This window comes from Serinus canaria, chromosome 4A (assembly GCF_022539315.1).
Source record: "Serinus canaria isolate serCan28SL12 chromosome 4A, serCan2020, whole genome shotgun sequence".
NCBI lineage: Eukaryota > Metazoa > Chordata > Aves > Passeriformes > Fringillidae > Serinus > Serinus canaria.
The window spans coordinates 11331704-11347100 of record NC_066318.1 but is presented as its reverse complement, the minus strand read 5'-3'; the positions used below and the strand labels follow the sequence as shown (position 1 = coordinate 11347100).

Here is a 15397-nt window from a genome sequence, read left to right as displayed (position 1 = left end):
ATCTTTGGTAAAATGATGCTGTGAACAATCAAACATTCCTCTGGAAGGAGAAAGAAGTGGTGTTTGTGTCTTTAGTGAAGATTTCTGCTTGTTATTTAAACCATTATTCAGATAGAAAGAGCAAAAGGAGAATGAAGAAGAACATTTATGTATTTAGGATCTGACAACACTGTAGAATATTTTTCCTTTTTGTAATTCAGCAGATTGCAGAAAATGTTCGATGTTTTCAAGGACATTATGAGGGAATATTCTGGAAAATAATTTTTTTTCTTTAGGTATCTAAAAGGCCACACAGACCTATGGCTTTTTAGTATACTAGTCAGAGTTTAACATCCTAGCCATGAGAACAGAAGAATATTATACTACTGAAAATCTCTACAAATACAGACAGTACCTTTGAGTGTCTCACAAATATCACTAAAGCAAAAGTATAGGAAAACACTGTAATAATAATTCACTGTAAAAGTGAATTATTTTTCTATTCCCAGATATTTGGAATAGGGATATGTGGAACTTAAGTACAGAAGCAGAATAAAAACTTCCAAGTTCTTTTTCAGTTTGAAGCAGCAACACAAGAAGGTACAATGACAGTGATGGAACTTCCCTTAGTACTAAAAACTGCTAAAAAAGAACAAATTATGATAATTTAAAGTGGGCTCTGGAGTATGCAACAGCCTGATAGTAGAAACAGGGAATTTTGTTATTATCTGTGCTAGACACCCCAAACAATGAGGGCTGCTGAGAACCAAGGAAATTTTGTCATTGATCTGTGAAGCTGTCTGTGCACATTGAGTACAAAGTTGGATTTCTGCTCTCACTGAGAGTTCTGCAAAGAGCACATCTCTCCCCAGCAGGGAGGTTCCAGGGCCAGTCCCTTGCCAGGAGGAGTCCAGAGCCATTGTGCACCACAGCAGCACTCACTGGTGCCCTGGTGTGCCCAGCACTGTTCTGTATCCAGCTAAGACTCCCATGATTGGTGTCAGTTGATCTCTGGCTGATCTCATTTGAGAAAGCAGACAGAAATGGGCCTGAGGGACTTGGTCTAATTTTTATTTTTAGGCAGATCTTCACAACCTTGAACAACTATCAAGAAAAAGAAGCCAGTGCTGTAAACAAACTCTGAACTAGAAATTCTAACACAATTAAAATTCAGACAGTAAGATCAGGAGATTGCAGAGGGTCTGTGAAATGAAATGCACAGGGGTTCCTCAATTCCATTTCTGTGCTGTCAGAGTGTGTCCCCTCTATCCATCCACCTGCCTGTAGGTACCATCTGCCTCCTTCTGTGAAAAACTTGAGTGTCACTTGCTGTACAAGTCTGTCTGACTTTCAAGATTGTACATATTCAGGTCAGAAATATTAAAACAGGCATGAGAAATTGTATCTTCATTTACATCCCAGTAAAAATTTGAACTATAATGAAAACATGGCCTTGAAAAATTGGTTTACATTAAGGAAGGTTTAGAGAATAAGATTCTAGAAAGAGAAGTGTTCTGTTGATTTTCTCAACTTTCTTTAAACATTTCTTAAGCAGCTTGTTAGTATTCTTTATAGCAATGAGATGCTTGTATGAAATGGTAATAAACTTTCAGAAGTGTGACATGGACTAGATTAGCTTCTAGATAAATTTCTGTGAATTTTAAAGAAACGGTCAGTTGTACATTTAGTGTACCAGTGTGGATGGATTAGTAGTACAATTTAAAACAAATTAAGTGATTAAGGATTTTAGGCTTAGAGTAGGTGCATGTAATGTCTACTCATTTGAGAATGGAAGTTTATAGACATATGGTAATTTATTAACTTGAACAATATTTTTGTCTTCCTGCATAATGTTTTAGGGTACAGACATAACAGTAAAGGTCTGAACAGGCACTACATGGGCAATAAGTTCTGTTTACTAAATCCAAACCTTTCACACTAATCCTCAGCAGACATGGGAAGAAATCGGCAACAATGGTTTCAGCAAAGTAGTTCAATTACTCTGAAAATGAGACATAGATTTTATTGAGGGAAAATCAGAGGGGAGTACAAAATATTGTCATACTGTGGGGCAGAATGCTCAGAGGGAGGATATCCCATTGCAAAGGGAAATGGTGAGGTAATGGTGAGGTAACATCATTTTATAAACTGCATACATATCAATGACAACTTAAAGCTTAGTGTATTGGAATGTCTTGAAATAACAGAAAAATAATTCATCTGACCAGATAACAGGCACAGAACACTGTTAATGACAATGCCAGCAGTAAAACCAAGAGGAATTTTGTAGGCTTATATTGACCTGTGCTGCAGACCAACATTCCTTGTGTGTGTGTCAAAGTTACTTTATTTTTTGCTTCCACAAAATATTAGCATAAGGAAATATAACAAAATCTCAGATGAATATGCTGTTGTCTACTAGAAATGAAGGCCCATGAAAAATGGGCCCAAATTATGCTGCACATTCTCTAAGAAAATACATTGGAAGTTCCTGAATATACATAAAAAAGTAGTGCAATACAAATCAAAATAGTAACAGTGTCCTGAGCACTCTGTTATTGTGTTGGCAAAGCATCAGTCTTTGTACTTCCTGAGAGCAACACCCAGCAAATTGGTGTGACCAGGGAAAACAGAGGTGTGGTCAAACCACGTCTAGTACAAATGATGATGTTGACAATCACTTGGTTTGTTATTTTGTTATTTTCAGTGTGGGAAGTGAAGGCTCATGTGTCAGCAGAATGTCCAGAAGCTCTGCTAAAAACACTGGCTACCATTTAGCAGTTCCTGACAACTGGTCCTGCTTGGGGTTGTAAAAGATCCCAGCAAGGTCACGCCTGGCAGACCCCAGCAGCTTCACCGAGTGCTGAGTGCCTCAGCCAAGCTGGAATGGAGTTCATGATGTGATGTCCCACAGTTAATGATGTTGCCACTGATTCCCACAGGAGCCTGTCAGGTCTAAAGACATCCTACAATTTCTGTCTGTTTTATGGCCCCTGCACCAGCCCAACTGTTCCAAAACTTAGCATTCATCATGTTCTTTATTCACTTACTCTGATGTACTGCCCTAGGTACAGTCTTTGCTCAGCTTTTCTCATTGCAGATATCCTGTCTTACAGGGCTTTCATGTATTTGCTCCTCTCTCTACACTCAGTGTTGACCAAGCCCTCCCTCAATTTCCAGCTGTGTCCAGCTGTGCTCAGGAGGCAAAAGCACACTACTTTTATCACACTACTGGGTCAGGTCTTGCTATTTTTTGCTATCATGACTGTTTCTTTTTATTTCTTGTGGATATTGTTTGTTGGTTTGTTTTAGGGTTTATTTGGGGGGGGGGGTTGGGTTGGTTTTTCTTTATGTTTTTATTATTGTTGTTGTTTTTGGTTTGGTTTGGTCTTGGTTTTTTGTTTTTTGCCAGTATGCATCATCTATCTTGGACTTTCCAAGGGTTTGATTTTGTAAAATGTTGAGAACTTTCCCATTGTCTTCTGTAGAACATAAAGAAGTCTGCATTATATAGGACAGACCTATTATGTTTACATATTTAAACTCAAACTTAAATTGTCTTAAACTCATCCTGCACTGTTAGGATGTGCCCTTCATTAGACATTACATGTGTACACTTAACAGCAAATATTTTAATGTAACTATTTCAAAAGTCTCCTCTCCCTCTCCTCGCCCTCTCCCCTCCCCTCCCTGTTTAACTTCTGAGTGTCTGCACTTTCCCAAAATATATCTACTATATATTATCTTTGTAAATGCTTCCCATAATGCCATCCTCAGTCCACTTGCTTTAAAGAAATGTCTTTTCCCATTTCTCCTCAGACACAAACACAAGTGCTTTTGCATTCTCTAATGCTGTTCAAGTAGTGCTTCCATTCAAGTGGAGGAAGAGCTATAACTTGCCTCTCGTCTTATAAAGCATTTAAAAGTTTTAAAAGCCACAATCACATCAGGCTGATATTTCTTGTGTCCTCAGCCTAAGGGTGAAATAAAATGTGAGGACATTTTTTAAAAGTTTCATATTACTGCTTTTTAAATTTAGGAGCTTGAAAGCTAAATAATGTTTTCATCATTAAAGAGCATTTTTGATGTTTTGTTCCACAATAACTGACTCAAAAATAGCTTTACTGTTGGAATTTCTCTCCCTTTTAATGTAAGTGTCAATTAAGGAAGTTGTAATTCTAATAAATCAGCACATAGGCACAAGAGGAACCAGTGCTACTCATTGTTTAGGGAAATAATTTGGCATTTAATGAGTTCTTTATGGCAGCTGAAGAGGATGATAATTAGGGAGGGTTCTGGGCACTTCCTACTAGGAAGCACTGTAGTTGTGGGTTTATTTATAATACAATCTTTCATATTTGCTAAATCATATGTGTTTTTGTTATCCAAGCTGTTGTTAAATGAACAAATTAAATCCATATGTAAAATAAAACAACTGGAAAACAACTAAAATGTGATGGTTGTGGGTTCAATCCCTGCATGGCCATTCACTCAGGCATTGGACTTGATGATTCTCATGGGTCCCTTCCAACTCAGAAGATTCTGTGATTCTGTTATCTATGAAAGGCTGGTTTGGTACTATCCATCTTGCAAAATGCTCTTGTGAGCAATAGTTGAAAAATAAAGGGAACTCTGAAAGAGGAAATTATATCAAAAGTGAAATGAGTTAGGGATTCTTCCTTTCTTCACCATGAATTCAATCAGGAATTACTGACACTGGAGAAATAATTCTGTGCTTAGTGGAGAGTAGTGGTAGCTGGTGCAGCTATAAAAAGTAATTTTTATTTTCTGCACTGCTCCATATGAAAGTACTTTATTTACAGTGGAGAGTTGCTAGTAGCTGGTACAGGGTTGTGCTTTAATTTTAGTGTGAGATTAATGAACTCATACTGAGTTCTGTATTTTGTCTTGTTCCTATTCTCCCTAGTTTGGAGGAGTAATCATTGAAACAAAGTCTAGACCTGGAAATACAGACCTCCACTGATTTATAGTCTAGAAAAGAGAAAGGGAATAAAAAGCAGAAAGTAGAAAAACAAAGGCTGAAATGTTGAAACTGTTAAGTCCAACATATACTAATATATTTTCTTAACCTTCTTAATTTGGTTACACTGATTCTAATTTTTTTTTCTGTGTAAATCCTTTTTTAGCAGCAAAATAATTCCAAAGAATGGTGCTCAGCATTCTTCAGACTGGTTGCTATATCAAGGCTCAGGTGATGCTCTAAAGAATAACACTGTACAATCTTAATTACAAACATTTTTAGATAAATGTGCTCATATATTTTCTGTCTCATGTTTTTATAGATCTAAGGTATCTGAGCAATGCAACTAAACATTCCACTGACTAAATGTCTAGGTATCATCTAGATAAAAAGAGTGTAAACCAAATCAGTGGCACTCCACAAGAAGACCAAACATGAAAATAAAAGCCTGTACATTTTTTTCTTATTGCTAATCTATTGGTTTATAGCGAGGAAGCAGCCAGTGAGTGGGCATAGCAGAAGGGAGCAGCATTCCCTCTCGGGGAGGGCTGAGCTCAGTGCCCATGGATGAGCCCACAGATGAAGGCAGACAACACAGACTCTAACAGACTCTTCCTCTCCTGCCAGAGGGGACTGGAAATGATCTGAACTGCAAAAAGAGACAGAAACCACTGACTTCAGTGGAATGTGAAGCATGCTTTCTCCTTTGTTTTCCAGCATGTTTGACTGTTCAAAGAAAACATTGTCTCTAGCTTTGAATCTTTCCAGCTATAACATCAGTCAAAGCTAAAAGGTGCTGAGCCCTTTCTGAGAAGGTGCAGAGCCCCATGAATTCCCAGTAAGGCAGGAAATGCTGAAGGAACAGCCTTCCAACACTGAAACATGTTTGCAGCTCTCAAGCCCTAGTGTTTCTGTGTAATAAAACTGCCCTGCTGGTACTAAATCTAATCAGTACCACGTGGTCCATCTCCCATGTAAGCATGTTTTGGAGAATACTTTCTACAATAGCTCATCTGTGGATTCAACCACAAATGAAATGTCTTGCTTACGTTGCACTCCCTTTCCTGCCTGCCTGCACAGAGTAAAATGAACTGTTTCTTCAGTTATCAGGCAGTTTGTCTTTCTCTCTTCTTCAATCTCAATATATTCAGCATCCCTCCCTCCAGGGTTATTGTATTTCTAAATTTGCTGTATGCACATAGATGCATACACATGCAAATATAAAGATAGCTCGACAGTTTCCTATAGCAATGCAAATGGGAAAAAATATGGAATTCTTTTGACTGAAAAGACTTTATGAAGCATTCTGTCACTGGAAAGCTTTTAGTTCTAATTATACATATTTGAAATCAACAGAGTCCTATGAATTGCTAAGTATTTTAGGTAACAAAAATAATACATTTCCAGTGAGACCTTAAATCTTGTAAAAAAATATGGAAATCAAAATTACTAAAGTTTTTTTAAAGTCTAGCTGTTTTCTTATACACTCCCACTGTCCACTAAGCCACTTGGCCACTCATCCGCATCTCTGAGGAACCTTTCTATCCACAACTTATTACCATTCCCTAGGAAAAATGTTTTGGAAAAAAATATTTTAATCTTCATCCACGTTAAAAGCCTGCAGCTTCTCTTTTTATTTACTGGATTCCTTGGAAAAATGGGCTTTTCTAACCCTTCCAAACATGCCTCTCCCTTTCCTGCACTAAAATTCTGTGTTCCTTACACAGTATACAGCAAGATTCCCTAATTCTTGGCTTCCTGAGAGATGAAAGACTGGGTCATTCCTTGTGGATTTGTGATAATATTATCACTGGACTGCCAGCCCAGCTCTGCACACCTTGGATTGCTAAAATGAGTCAGCTTTTGATACAAAACAGTTTCATTTTCTTGACTGAGATTTCAACAGGCTTCTGGTGTGCTTGCCCAGTATACTTTAAGAAAAGTCACATACTAGTTTGGGTTTCCTTCTTAGAGGGCTCACTTGTCTTCTGAGGTAACCCTACTGTCACTCCTGAATGGTCGAGGAGGATCCTCTAATTTGACACAGGAAATTATGGACTATTCTCTGATTGACCAAAAGTGCATTTTTAAAGTCAATCATACAGCATATGTGAATGAATGAATGAAAGAAAACCAACTGGAATACATTTGTAATTTCATCAATATTTTGGTCTCCTTAAAAGCTCTCTGAGAAATTAAACATATTTCATTAGCAATAATCAGTTAGCCATCACCCACTTGTGAGTTACTGTCCCACTTTAAAGTTGATGAAATAACAGCAAAGAGATAAATGACTTCTTTTAGAGACATAAGAGAAACATCAATGTTCCTACTGCAGCAACATGCAGAGACTGCATCTGAGATTTGTGCTTTAAGGGCTGCACAAATGAACAGCCTCCAGTCCCACAGAACTGAAATCCTAAATGAAGATAAATGAGAGGTTATGGTGGGAATGGAAGGACAAGAGGGGTAAGTGACTTTGCCATAGTCACACAGACAGAAACCCAGTTCTCTGATGCCACACTGAGATAAACAGTATAAATGTCAAACCTGCTTCCTAGACAAAGTCCAGACATGTTGTTCTGTGCCAGAGGAGGTAAACTACCCTTTTCTCTGCCTCATCAACCTTTTCTCACTTTTCTTCCATTTTCATATGCTCTTAATCACAAATGTTATTCCAAAGGTTTTCTGGTTTCCAGATATCTTCTTGGATGGGAAACAAAGCCTAAGCTTTCTCAGAAGAGAGAGCCACATTCTCCTGTAAAACAGATACATAATCAGCCAGAACATGACCCTCCCTTTAGCTCTCAAAGCTGCAAATACTTTATAATACATGTTCCATCAATGCTTTGGCAGAACTCTTCCAGTAATGATTGCAGGGAAGTTATAAATTGGGAAACACCTATTATAAAACTTCTTATGTACAAGTCCAGAAGATATAGTAAATGTTTGCATTTTCCCTATTTATTTCAGTTAGCAATCTACATAGGTTCCTCTCTAATAAAACCAACAAGTCAACCATGCTTTATAAAAAAACAAAAGTTAATGGTAATTAGAAGTCCAGTAGGAAATTATCAGGATTATTAATATGTTTTTGGGATTCTTTTACAGTTTAATTACCTTCAGGATTTGGGTGAATATTAAATTTCCTATATAACCAGTTTTGGAGCTATTATTTATTATACTTGGTTATCAAGAGTCAATGTCATGATAAAAATCATTTTGCAGAAAGCATGAATTATTGTGGGGTAGCCTCTGGTTCATTGACACCTGGGGTACCAAATCACACTCCAGGGGAGCAAGAACTCTGCTGTACTCCTTCTTCTCATCTCCCAGTTGGACAAGAAGTGCAAAGAAGCAGACAGGGGGCCAATCCTTGGTTCTATTCACATCCAGAGCATTAGTGAAACTGTTTGAGCCCAAGTGAAATGTTAAATAAATGTATTTTTTTCAAAATTGCAATCTTTGACCGACAACAAAAGAATGTTGTCTCTTCCATAGGTTCTAAGAAGGGCTCAGAAAGAAGTCTTCTGATAGCTGTAAAGATTATACCACAGTAGGTTCTACCTAAAGTTTATATTGACTATTTAATACCTTATTATTTGAGTGTCTCTTTATAAAGATTAAAAATAAAAGGGTTATTTATTGTGATACTGAAAACTAAGCACCCCTCCTCCTTCACCTAGAAAAGAACGTTATTTTTTTCTGTAAGAAAAGTGTTTTTATACAAAAGCTAAATCTTATTAAATTGAGTCTAAAGCAATTAACCTATTTCTTACTGTCAGATTCAATTGTAATTTGACCTAAATGAAGACTAAAACCTGTGCTATACCAAATGATATTTTTGTGTTGAGCCTGAAAAAACAGCGCAACTGAAACAGGTTGTGCACATCTGAATGAAACAACTCAAATGAGGGGCTGCTTTAGGATCAATGTTTTGGAGGCTGGGTAATTTTTTTCAGCCAAGGTTAAAGCATATAATCAGAAATTCAGTGTGTAATTTATATTGTGGTTTCTTTTTTTTAAGTGTTTTGAGAAGTGCTTTAATGACACAGTTTTTGTTCAGTGTTTAAGAATACTGAATAATCAGGGGATACATACACACACAAATGTATATATGTATATGACACGTTACACCTATAAACAATGCAAAGATCTCCTTTATACCATATCTAGGATTATTTGAGCTTGTTTGGACAATGCCCAGATGTGTTCCCTCTCCATTTTAGTGTCCTGCACTGAATTACAGACAACCACAAGTGGGAGGCAGTCTGAATATGTACCAAAAAATAAGTTAAAATACTTTGTAGCAGTGAGCAGACGAAATCACTGGACTGGACTGTAGGATTTGTCATTCCAATAGAGCTTATTTTGACTCCAGTGGAGATTGCATGAGATGATTGAATACCTGGGTTTCTACCTCTTTTGCCTGAAAAATGACCAGCAACCAGAATTATCACATTTTGACAGATGGAAAACAACTGTTCTGTATTCTATAAGAAATAAGGTTTTCTTTTTGTCTTGATGGATGTTCAATGATGCAGTTCCACCTCTGCCTCTTTGTGTTATAACATGAGAAGGATAGAAGAGCAATATTTTGAAATTTGACTTAACTCTTGTATTGCTGACCTGCAGCATAATTGCAAAAAGACCTGCACAAAGAGAACCCATGAGCCCATAAATCCTGCAAGTTGCAAAAGGCCATGGCCATGTCAATTGATTCATTTCTCTGTTATTGGGAAACCAACTTTGCTTCAGTAACATGTACTTGAAAGGTCAGAGTGAACAGGGCTCTGATAAATCAGGCTTAAGACCCATATAGGGGGTCCATGATAACAAAATAAGCTATAAAATAAGTAAACCAAAAAATAGGTAGAACAGCCAGAATTCCATCTTAGCCTGATTAGAACAGAAAAATCTTAAGTAGGAAAGCAGCACATTTTCTGCTCTCTGAGGCATTTTTCAGGTGTCTATCACAGCATTAATTCCAGAAGGGCAGGAATCTCATACAGTTCTTTATCCTATATGCTTACTACTAGACATATGTAGACAATCTGCTCTTCAGAGAAAAACGTTTAAATTCCTAAAAAGAAATTTTGCTTCAAACTTCCTGCCCATAATGGTAACTTCAGTTGTCACCTGTAAGACTGAGAATAGAAGGATGAGATCAACTACATTAAAATGAAATTCTAAATACCAGATCTTCTGGAATAACAAAGCAATGTTAGATAGATGACCAAGTTTGAGAGAGTCTGGGAAGAATATCCTTCTGGATTTCACAGAGAGACAGCAAACAAACATTTTGCTGTCAGGATATACAAAACTGAGTGCATTGGTTTTGATTTTTGCTTTCTGTGTGTTTTAGGCATGCACACACTCCCCATTTATATAATCCAGCCATCTGCATACTCAGTGTGCCCATTTGGCTCAGCAGTCACAAAGGCACTTGCATCCACAAGGCCTTGCTCAGACTTTCAAATTTCTTAGTGAAGTTCGAATGTACAAATTTAATTTACTAAAATACAAGGTGTATATTTCACTTGTGAAGCATGAACATCATTTATCAAAATTAATATAGCGGAAGGTACAGGTGTATAGCATTAACCAGGATCTCTGCATCTAAAGAAAAATGTCTGTTTATCAAAATCCTAACCACCCATATGACTGAAATGCTACAGTGTTTTGATTTTGTCTGAATGTATATTTAGTTCTATATCTTTCAGATTTCGTCTGAAATTGATTTACTGTATCTCAAATTATCACAAAGTATAGATCTAAGGAAACAATGCCAGACTCTCTTTTCCCCCAGACATCCTCGTGCTACTCCAGCAATCCCAGCAGTGCTAAATCCTGCTAATTTATTTGGCATTATGTTTGTTTTCCATTATCACAGCAATCACAGTGTGATAGATTAGTTTGCTACCTCATGAAAACATGAGGCACTGTTAGGTCTGTTATGTAGAATAAGGTACACTGCAGTGACTCATGAGATACTGCTACCTCAAACTACTATTTTTATATGGCATGACACCCTGTCAGTAGAGATACCATCTTAGGTATAATTGTATGTACTATTTTCTCTGAATATTAACAATCAGATTTTTAAAATTAAAAATAAGACCCAAATGTCAAAATACTCTGAGTGCAATGGTGACTAAAAATCTGATTTTATTACATGAATGGAACAAAAAAAACTAGGGTGGCTGCAGCAGGTTTTTTTTCATAAAGAAGAGCTTAAAGAAAAGGTATCTGACCAAGTCGACAGACCAGAAAAATGTCAACTGATCCACTGTGGAGAAGCTTGTTACAAACTGTAAATAGTTCTGCTTTGATGTCACAGATAAAGCCCTTCATACACACTGGAATGCTTGGTTAATTGAATGTGACTTTTTCATTGATGTGATATGAAAACTCCCAAGGCAACTTCTGAATTTTATCTAAGACTTCCTTTTCCTCATTTAAAGCTGAATGATTTCCTTCCATGGTTTTATCACTGGGCCAGAAAGGCTGATAATATTGCTTCCTTCCCCTGTTAGATGTGTTTGGACTTCTGCCATCCTGTCTTGAAAAGTAATACATTTGATTTCCTGTCCTGGGTAGAGCAACTGCCTTCATTCATAAAGTGGAAGATTAACGTAAGCAATGGAAAAACAAGTTAAGAGACAGTTTGCATGTGAGCTATTTGAATTCCCAGCCACTGCCCCCAGTAATTTACTGCTGTAAGGACATGCATGAGCAGCATGAAGCAAAGGTCTCCTCAGAAGACTGACTGCTGTGAACTACTGTGACCTCTCTCCAGCAGGGAGGTGCTAGGGGTCTGAAACTCTCCTCCCACCTCTCCCTTATGGTTCCCCTCTTCTCTCCTCTTCCCCATTACACACTTTTGATACAGAGCTCTGTTCTTATCAGCCCTTTGCACACCAGAATGAAGTAGGTGCCAGGGAGATGAAAGCATGACCTCATTTAATCCTTCACTGCACCTCTCCTATGAAGAAGAATTTCTAGGGCTACAGCCAAAAGTGATTCTGCGCTTTTGAGGCATAATAGAAAAACTCTTTCCCTTCCTACTTCATCTCCTCAGCAGGAAGAATAATTTTAGACTTAACAGAATCTTCAGCATTTATCATAAATGTTCTTGCATCCCCTATTGGAGCTCAGCCCAACACATGAGGAAGTGCAGCAGCTCCAGGGCAGTGACACAGCTCCTGTACAGAAATGCTACGAGGTGTGAATCATTAAAGTTATCTGGTTCCTGAGCACAAGCACAAAGGCAACAGCTGGATTCACAAGATACACAATACCACATCCTACTGCACCTAAAAGAAAGAATCAGTCCTGAACTGCTGCATTAAATAAAAAATACCCCCACTGATTAATATAAAGTTTCCATAGCTTGGTTTTTGTGTTAGTTTGAGATACATTTAATTTGTCAGACAGTTTTCTAATAGAATTAGCCTCAGTCTGGTGTAGCATTCTCATTTCTTTGCCAGGAAGACCTTTTGCAGCACTCAATACAATCTGAATTTCATATTCTCACTTCAGAAAGGGAAGTATTTCACTGAGGAGTGATCTCTCCTCACATGGGCAAGGCTCAGCCTGGAACGCAAGGTTCTCTTGCAGCAGCATCAGTGAAGCCATCAGTGGTGCTGGCTGCTCACCCTGAGACACATGCCCAGCTTGGCAGCTCCTTCATGCAGCTTGACTGTGTGCCTTCCCCAGGGTGAAAGGACCCCAAGGGCTGGTCCCTTCCCAGCCCACCTACATTCCTGTTAGTGCATCCCCACTTCTCCTCTAAGTTCTCTTATATTTTTCTAGTTACAGTTCGAATCCTCTGCTCCTATTTTCCTCTCCCTAGATACTTCCCTTTCCTTCATGCCCACCACCCAACTCTGAATTCTTTCTTGGCTCCACTTGGACCAAAGCAGGGTGTGCAGAGCACTGAGCTGCTGTCCTCATGAGGCTGCACTGAACTGCCACATTGTCCTTTGTGTTCCTTTACTGTGAACAGCAGGTTCTTTCCTTTCTTTGAATAACTTACATAAGTTTTCATTCCTAAGGGTTAGGGAGACAGTATTATTTTAATGTCATTTGAATTGTGATAGTATCTAGAAACTTAATCTCTACATACTGTGATATCTCCTGTACAAAGTAATAAATTGTAGTCCCTGATAATCCAAGAAAAAAGCAGCCATTAGCTCTGCCAAGGCATGGTGGGCCCCTTGTATTTCCAGTGGATTTTGTTCATCAGCTCCTGAAGGTTCCAAGTGATTTTGTTTCCAGCACTTACTCTGGGAGACTATTTCACAATCAAATATGTCACTCTGTCACAAAGTTCCTCCTGCTATTCAGCTGACAATTCCTGTTTCCTTTTAAAGTGTAACTGTTTCTGTTTGTATTGCCCAATGCACCTCAGAACAGAACCTCGGGTTAAGAGCAACAACAGGATTTTGACTCATTGGGTTCTTTCACATCTGGGATAACTATACAGGAGGTAATATCTTTCCCCAAATTTTTTCATTTTGCATTTTGATGTATAAACTGAAGTTGTCTATGAACACCTAGAACGAGCCATGCTCAGAAACAGAAGAGTATAAGTTTGTAGTTACATAGATATTAAAATTTCTTTATCCAAGGCTAATCTGCAATATTTTCTTCATTTCCTATCCTGCTTGCTGCTAGACTGCTTTTGCTGTCATCATTCTTACACCATATTTTGTTGACAGCCCTACTGTCCAAATTCTATGACATTGTGATAGTCAAGAATGCTCAATCTGTATTATCTTCCCTTTTTCTTGTTCAATTAATATTAAAGGAATTTACTTTTTGTTTATAATTTGGGAGAAGATTGAGGCAACCTGCACAACCTTTGCTTGTACTCAGATCTAAACCTTTGAACATCTAGTTATTAAGTCCAATCTTTCTGTAACAAAGAGGAAAAAAAGAGCTCTTTTTAAACTTGAGTTACAACATTTTTGTAATTTGACATGGTAATTGGCAACTGTGAAGCTCTGAGTATCCTAAGAGAAATTAAGAATGTTGTGTTAAATGCCTCAGTTTTCAGATTGTAATTTCTAAAACTAAGCGGCAGAGAAAAAAGCCCATTCCTTTATTTGTAAACTGGGCATTTGTATTGTAAACTGGGCATTTTTATCTCTGTGTTCTTCCTAATCCTTCAAGAGCCTTTACAGATACAGTCTGTATTACATTTAAAGGCATAATTAATCCCTGGAACAAATCTACTAATTTCTACACATTTCATTCTACATGAAAGAAACATTTGAATCCTCAAACTTTAAAAGAAGATGTGCCAGGTCTGAATAAGTTAATACATTTAGTAAGACCATAGTCCTAGTGATCTCACTTCTAAAAACTTATTGTTTGATAAACCTAAGCCACAGCAGATGGAATCATTATTCTGTGTGTCTCTGTATGTCTCCTGGTCACTGCATTCTTCAGGCAGAAGAAATCCTGCTTGCGATTAGAGTGAAAGCGGAGTGGCTGCCAAACATCTGTGAGAAATTGAACATTTTTCATTTATAATCTGAAACCTGAGTGGACAACTAGTTGTTGGCCTCTTCTGTCTAGACTGGTGTTGTTCCCCACCCCCAACTCCATGTATAAGGGTCAGCCAGGAACCTGCAGGATGGAAAGAAAATGGTCCAAAATGACTAACACTTTTTATTCAAGTAATCAGAGTTCAGTTCTCCACTCATTTCTTCCACCTCCATCAAAGTATAAGTAAGAGGAAAGCATGATTTTAGAATTGACACCTATGGAAATAAAATGCCTGGCACAGGTTCTAAGAAAAGGCATGCCCTGGTTTTAATTTGTGTTAGTGGAGGGCCCCTAAAAGTGAAAAAGCATGTGCTCAAGGCCCCTTGCAGCTATGAGACTGCAATGAGAGTAAGTTCTTTCTGCCCTCACTTTATTTACAGTCCTTTCCTCATGAAGGTGATTTTTTTAATTACTCAGGGTTTCATCCTTAACTCTTTCTTTGAGCTTTTACTCTAATAAAATTCTCTCTTACAAAGGTCACTGTGGTGTGTTAGTTAAGCTTCCCAAATAATGCTTAGGTCAAAAAAGTTAATTATAGTCCTTCCTTTGACAGACTGGAAAAGTGAGTTATGGCAATGTATTTTTAGAAAAAAAGTGGTGAGGAAGATGCTTAAACTTACCTGCCAACATTTCAAATTAAGAGCAAATATAAGTAGTTAGAGGCTGAATTTTGGAAGGTTGATCATTCAGAAACTCAACTAAGTTTAATAACTAATTAATAACACAAGCCTAGCCATGAAATTGTACTATGGAATTGTATAAATGAAATGTATAAGACTGCTACATCCACTGTATCAGTGTGTCCATAATGAATTAAATAAACTGTAATGTGGGAAAGGTGGAAAGATTTGGATGAAGTTAATATCAGCATGAAGACAACAT

General features: G+C 37.7%; 1 protein-coding gene across 2 annotated transcripts in view; it reads right to left on the bottom strand.

The window, feature by feature from the left end:
- Positions 1–15397, bottom strand: part of NXT2 (nuclear transport factor 2 like export factor 2) — a 52008-nt gene that overhangs the window by 14873 nt on the left and 21738 nt on the right. The window contains exon 3 of one of the 2 annotated variants that reach the window (XM_050974447.1): positions 7300–7718. The exons of the other annotated variant lie outside the window; for it this stretch is intronic. Within the exon in view, the coding sequence (XP_050830404.1) occupies positions 7696–7718 (23 nt within the window). The 3' untranslated portion in view covers positions 7300–7695. Of the gene's footprint in view, positions 1–7299; positions 7719–15397 lie in introns of those variants that run through there. 2 annotated transcript variants of the gene reach the window in all.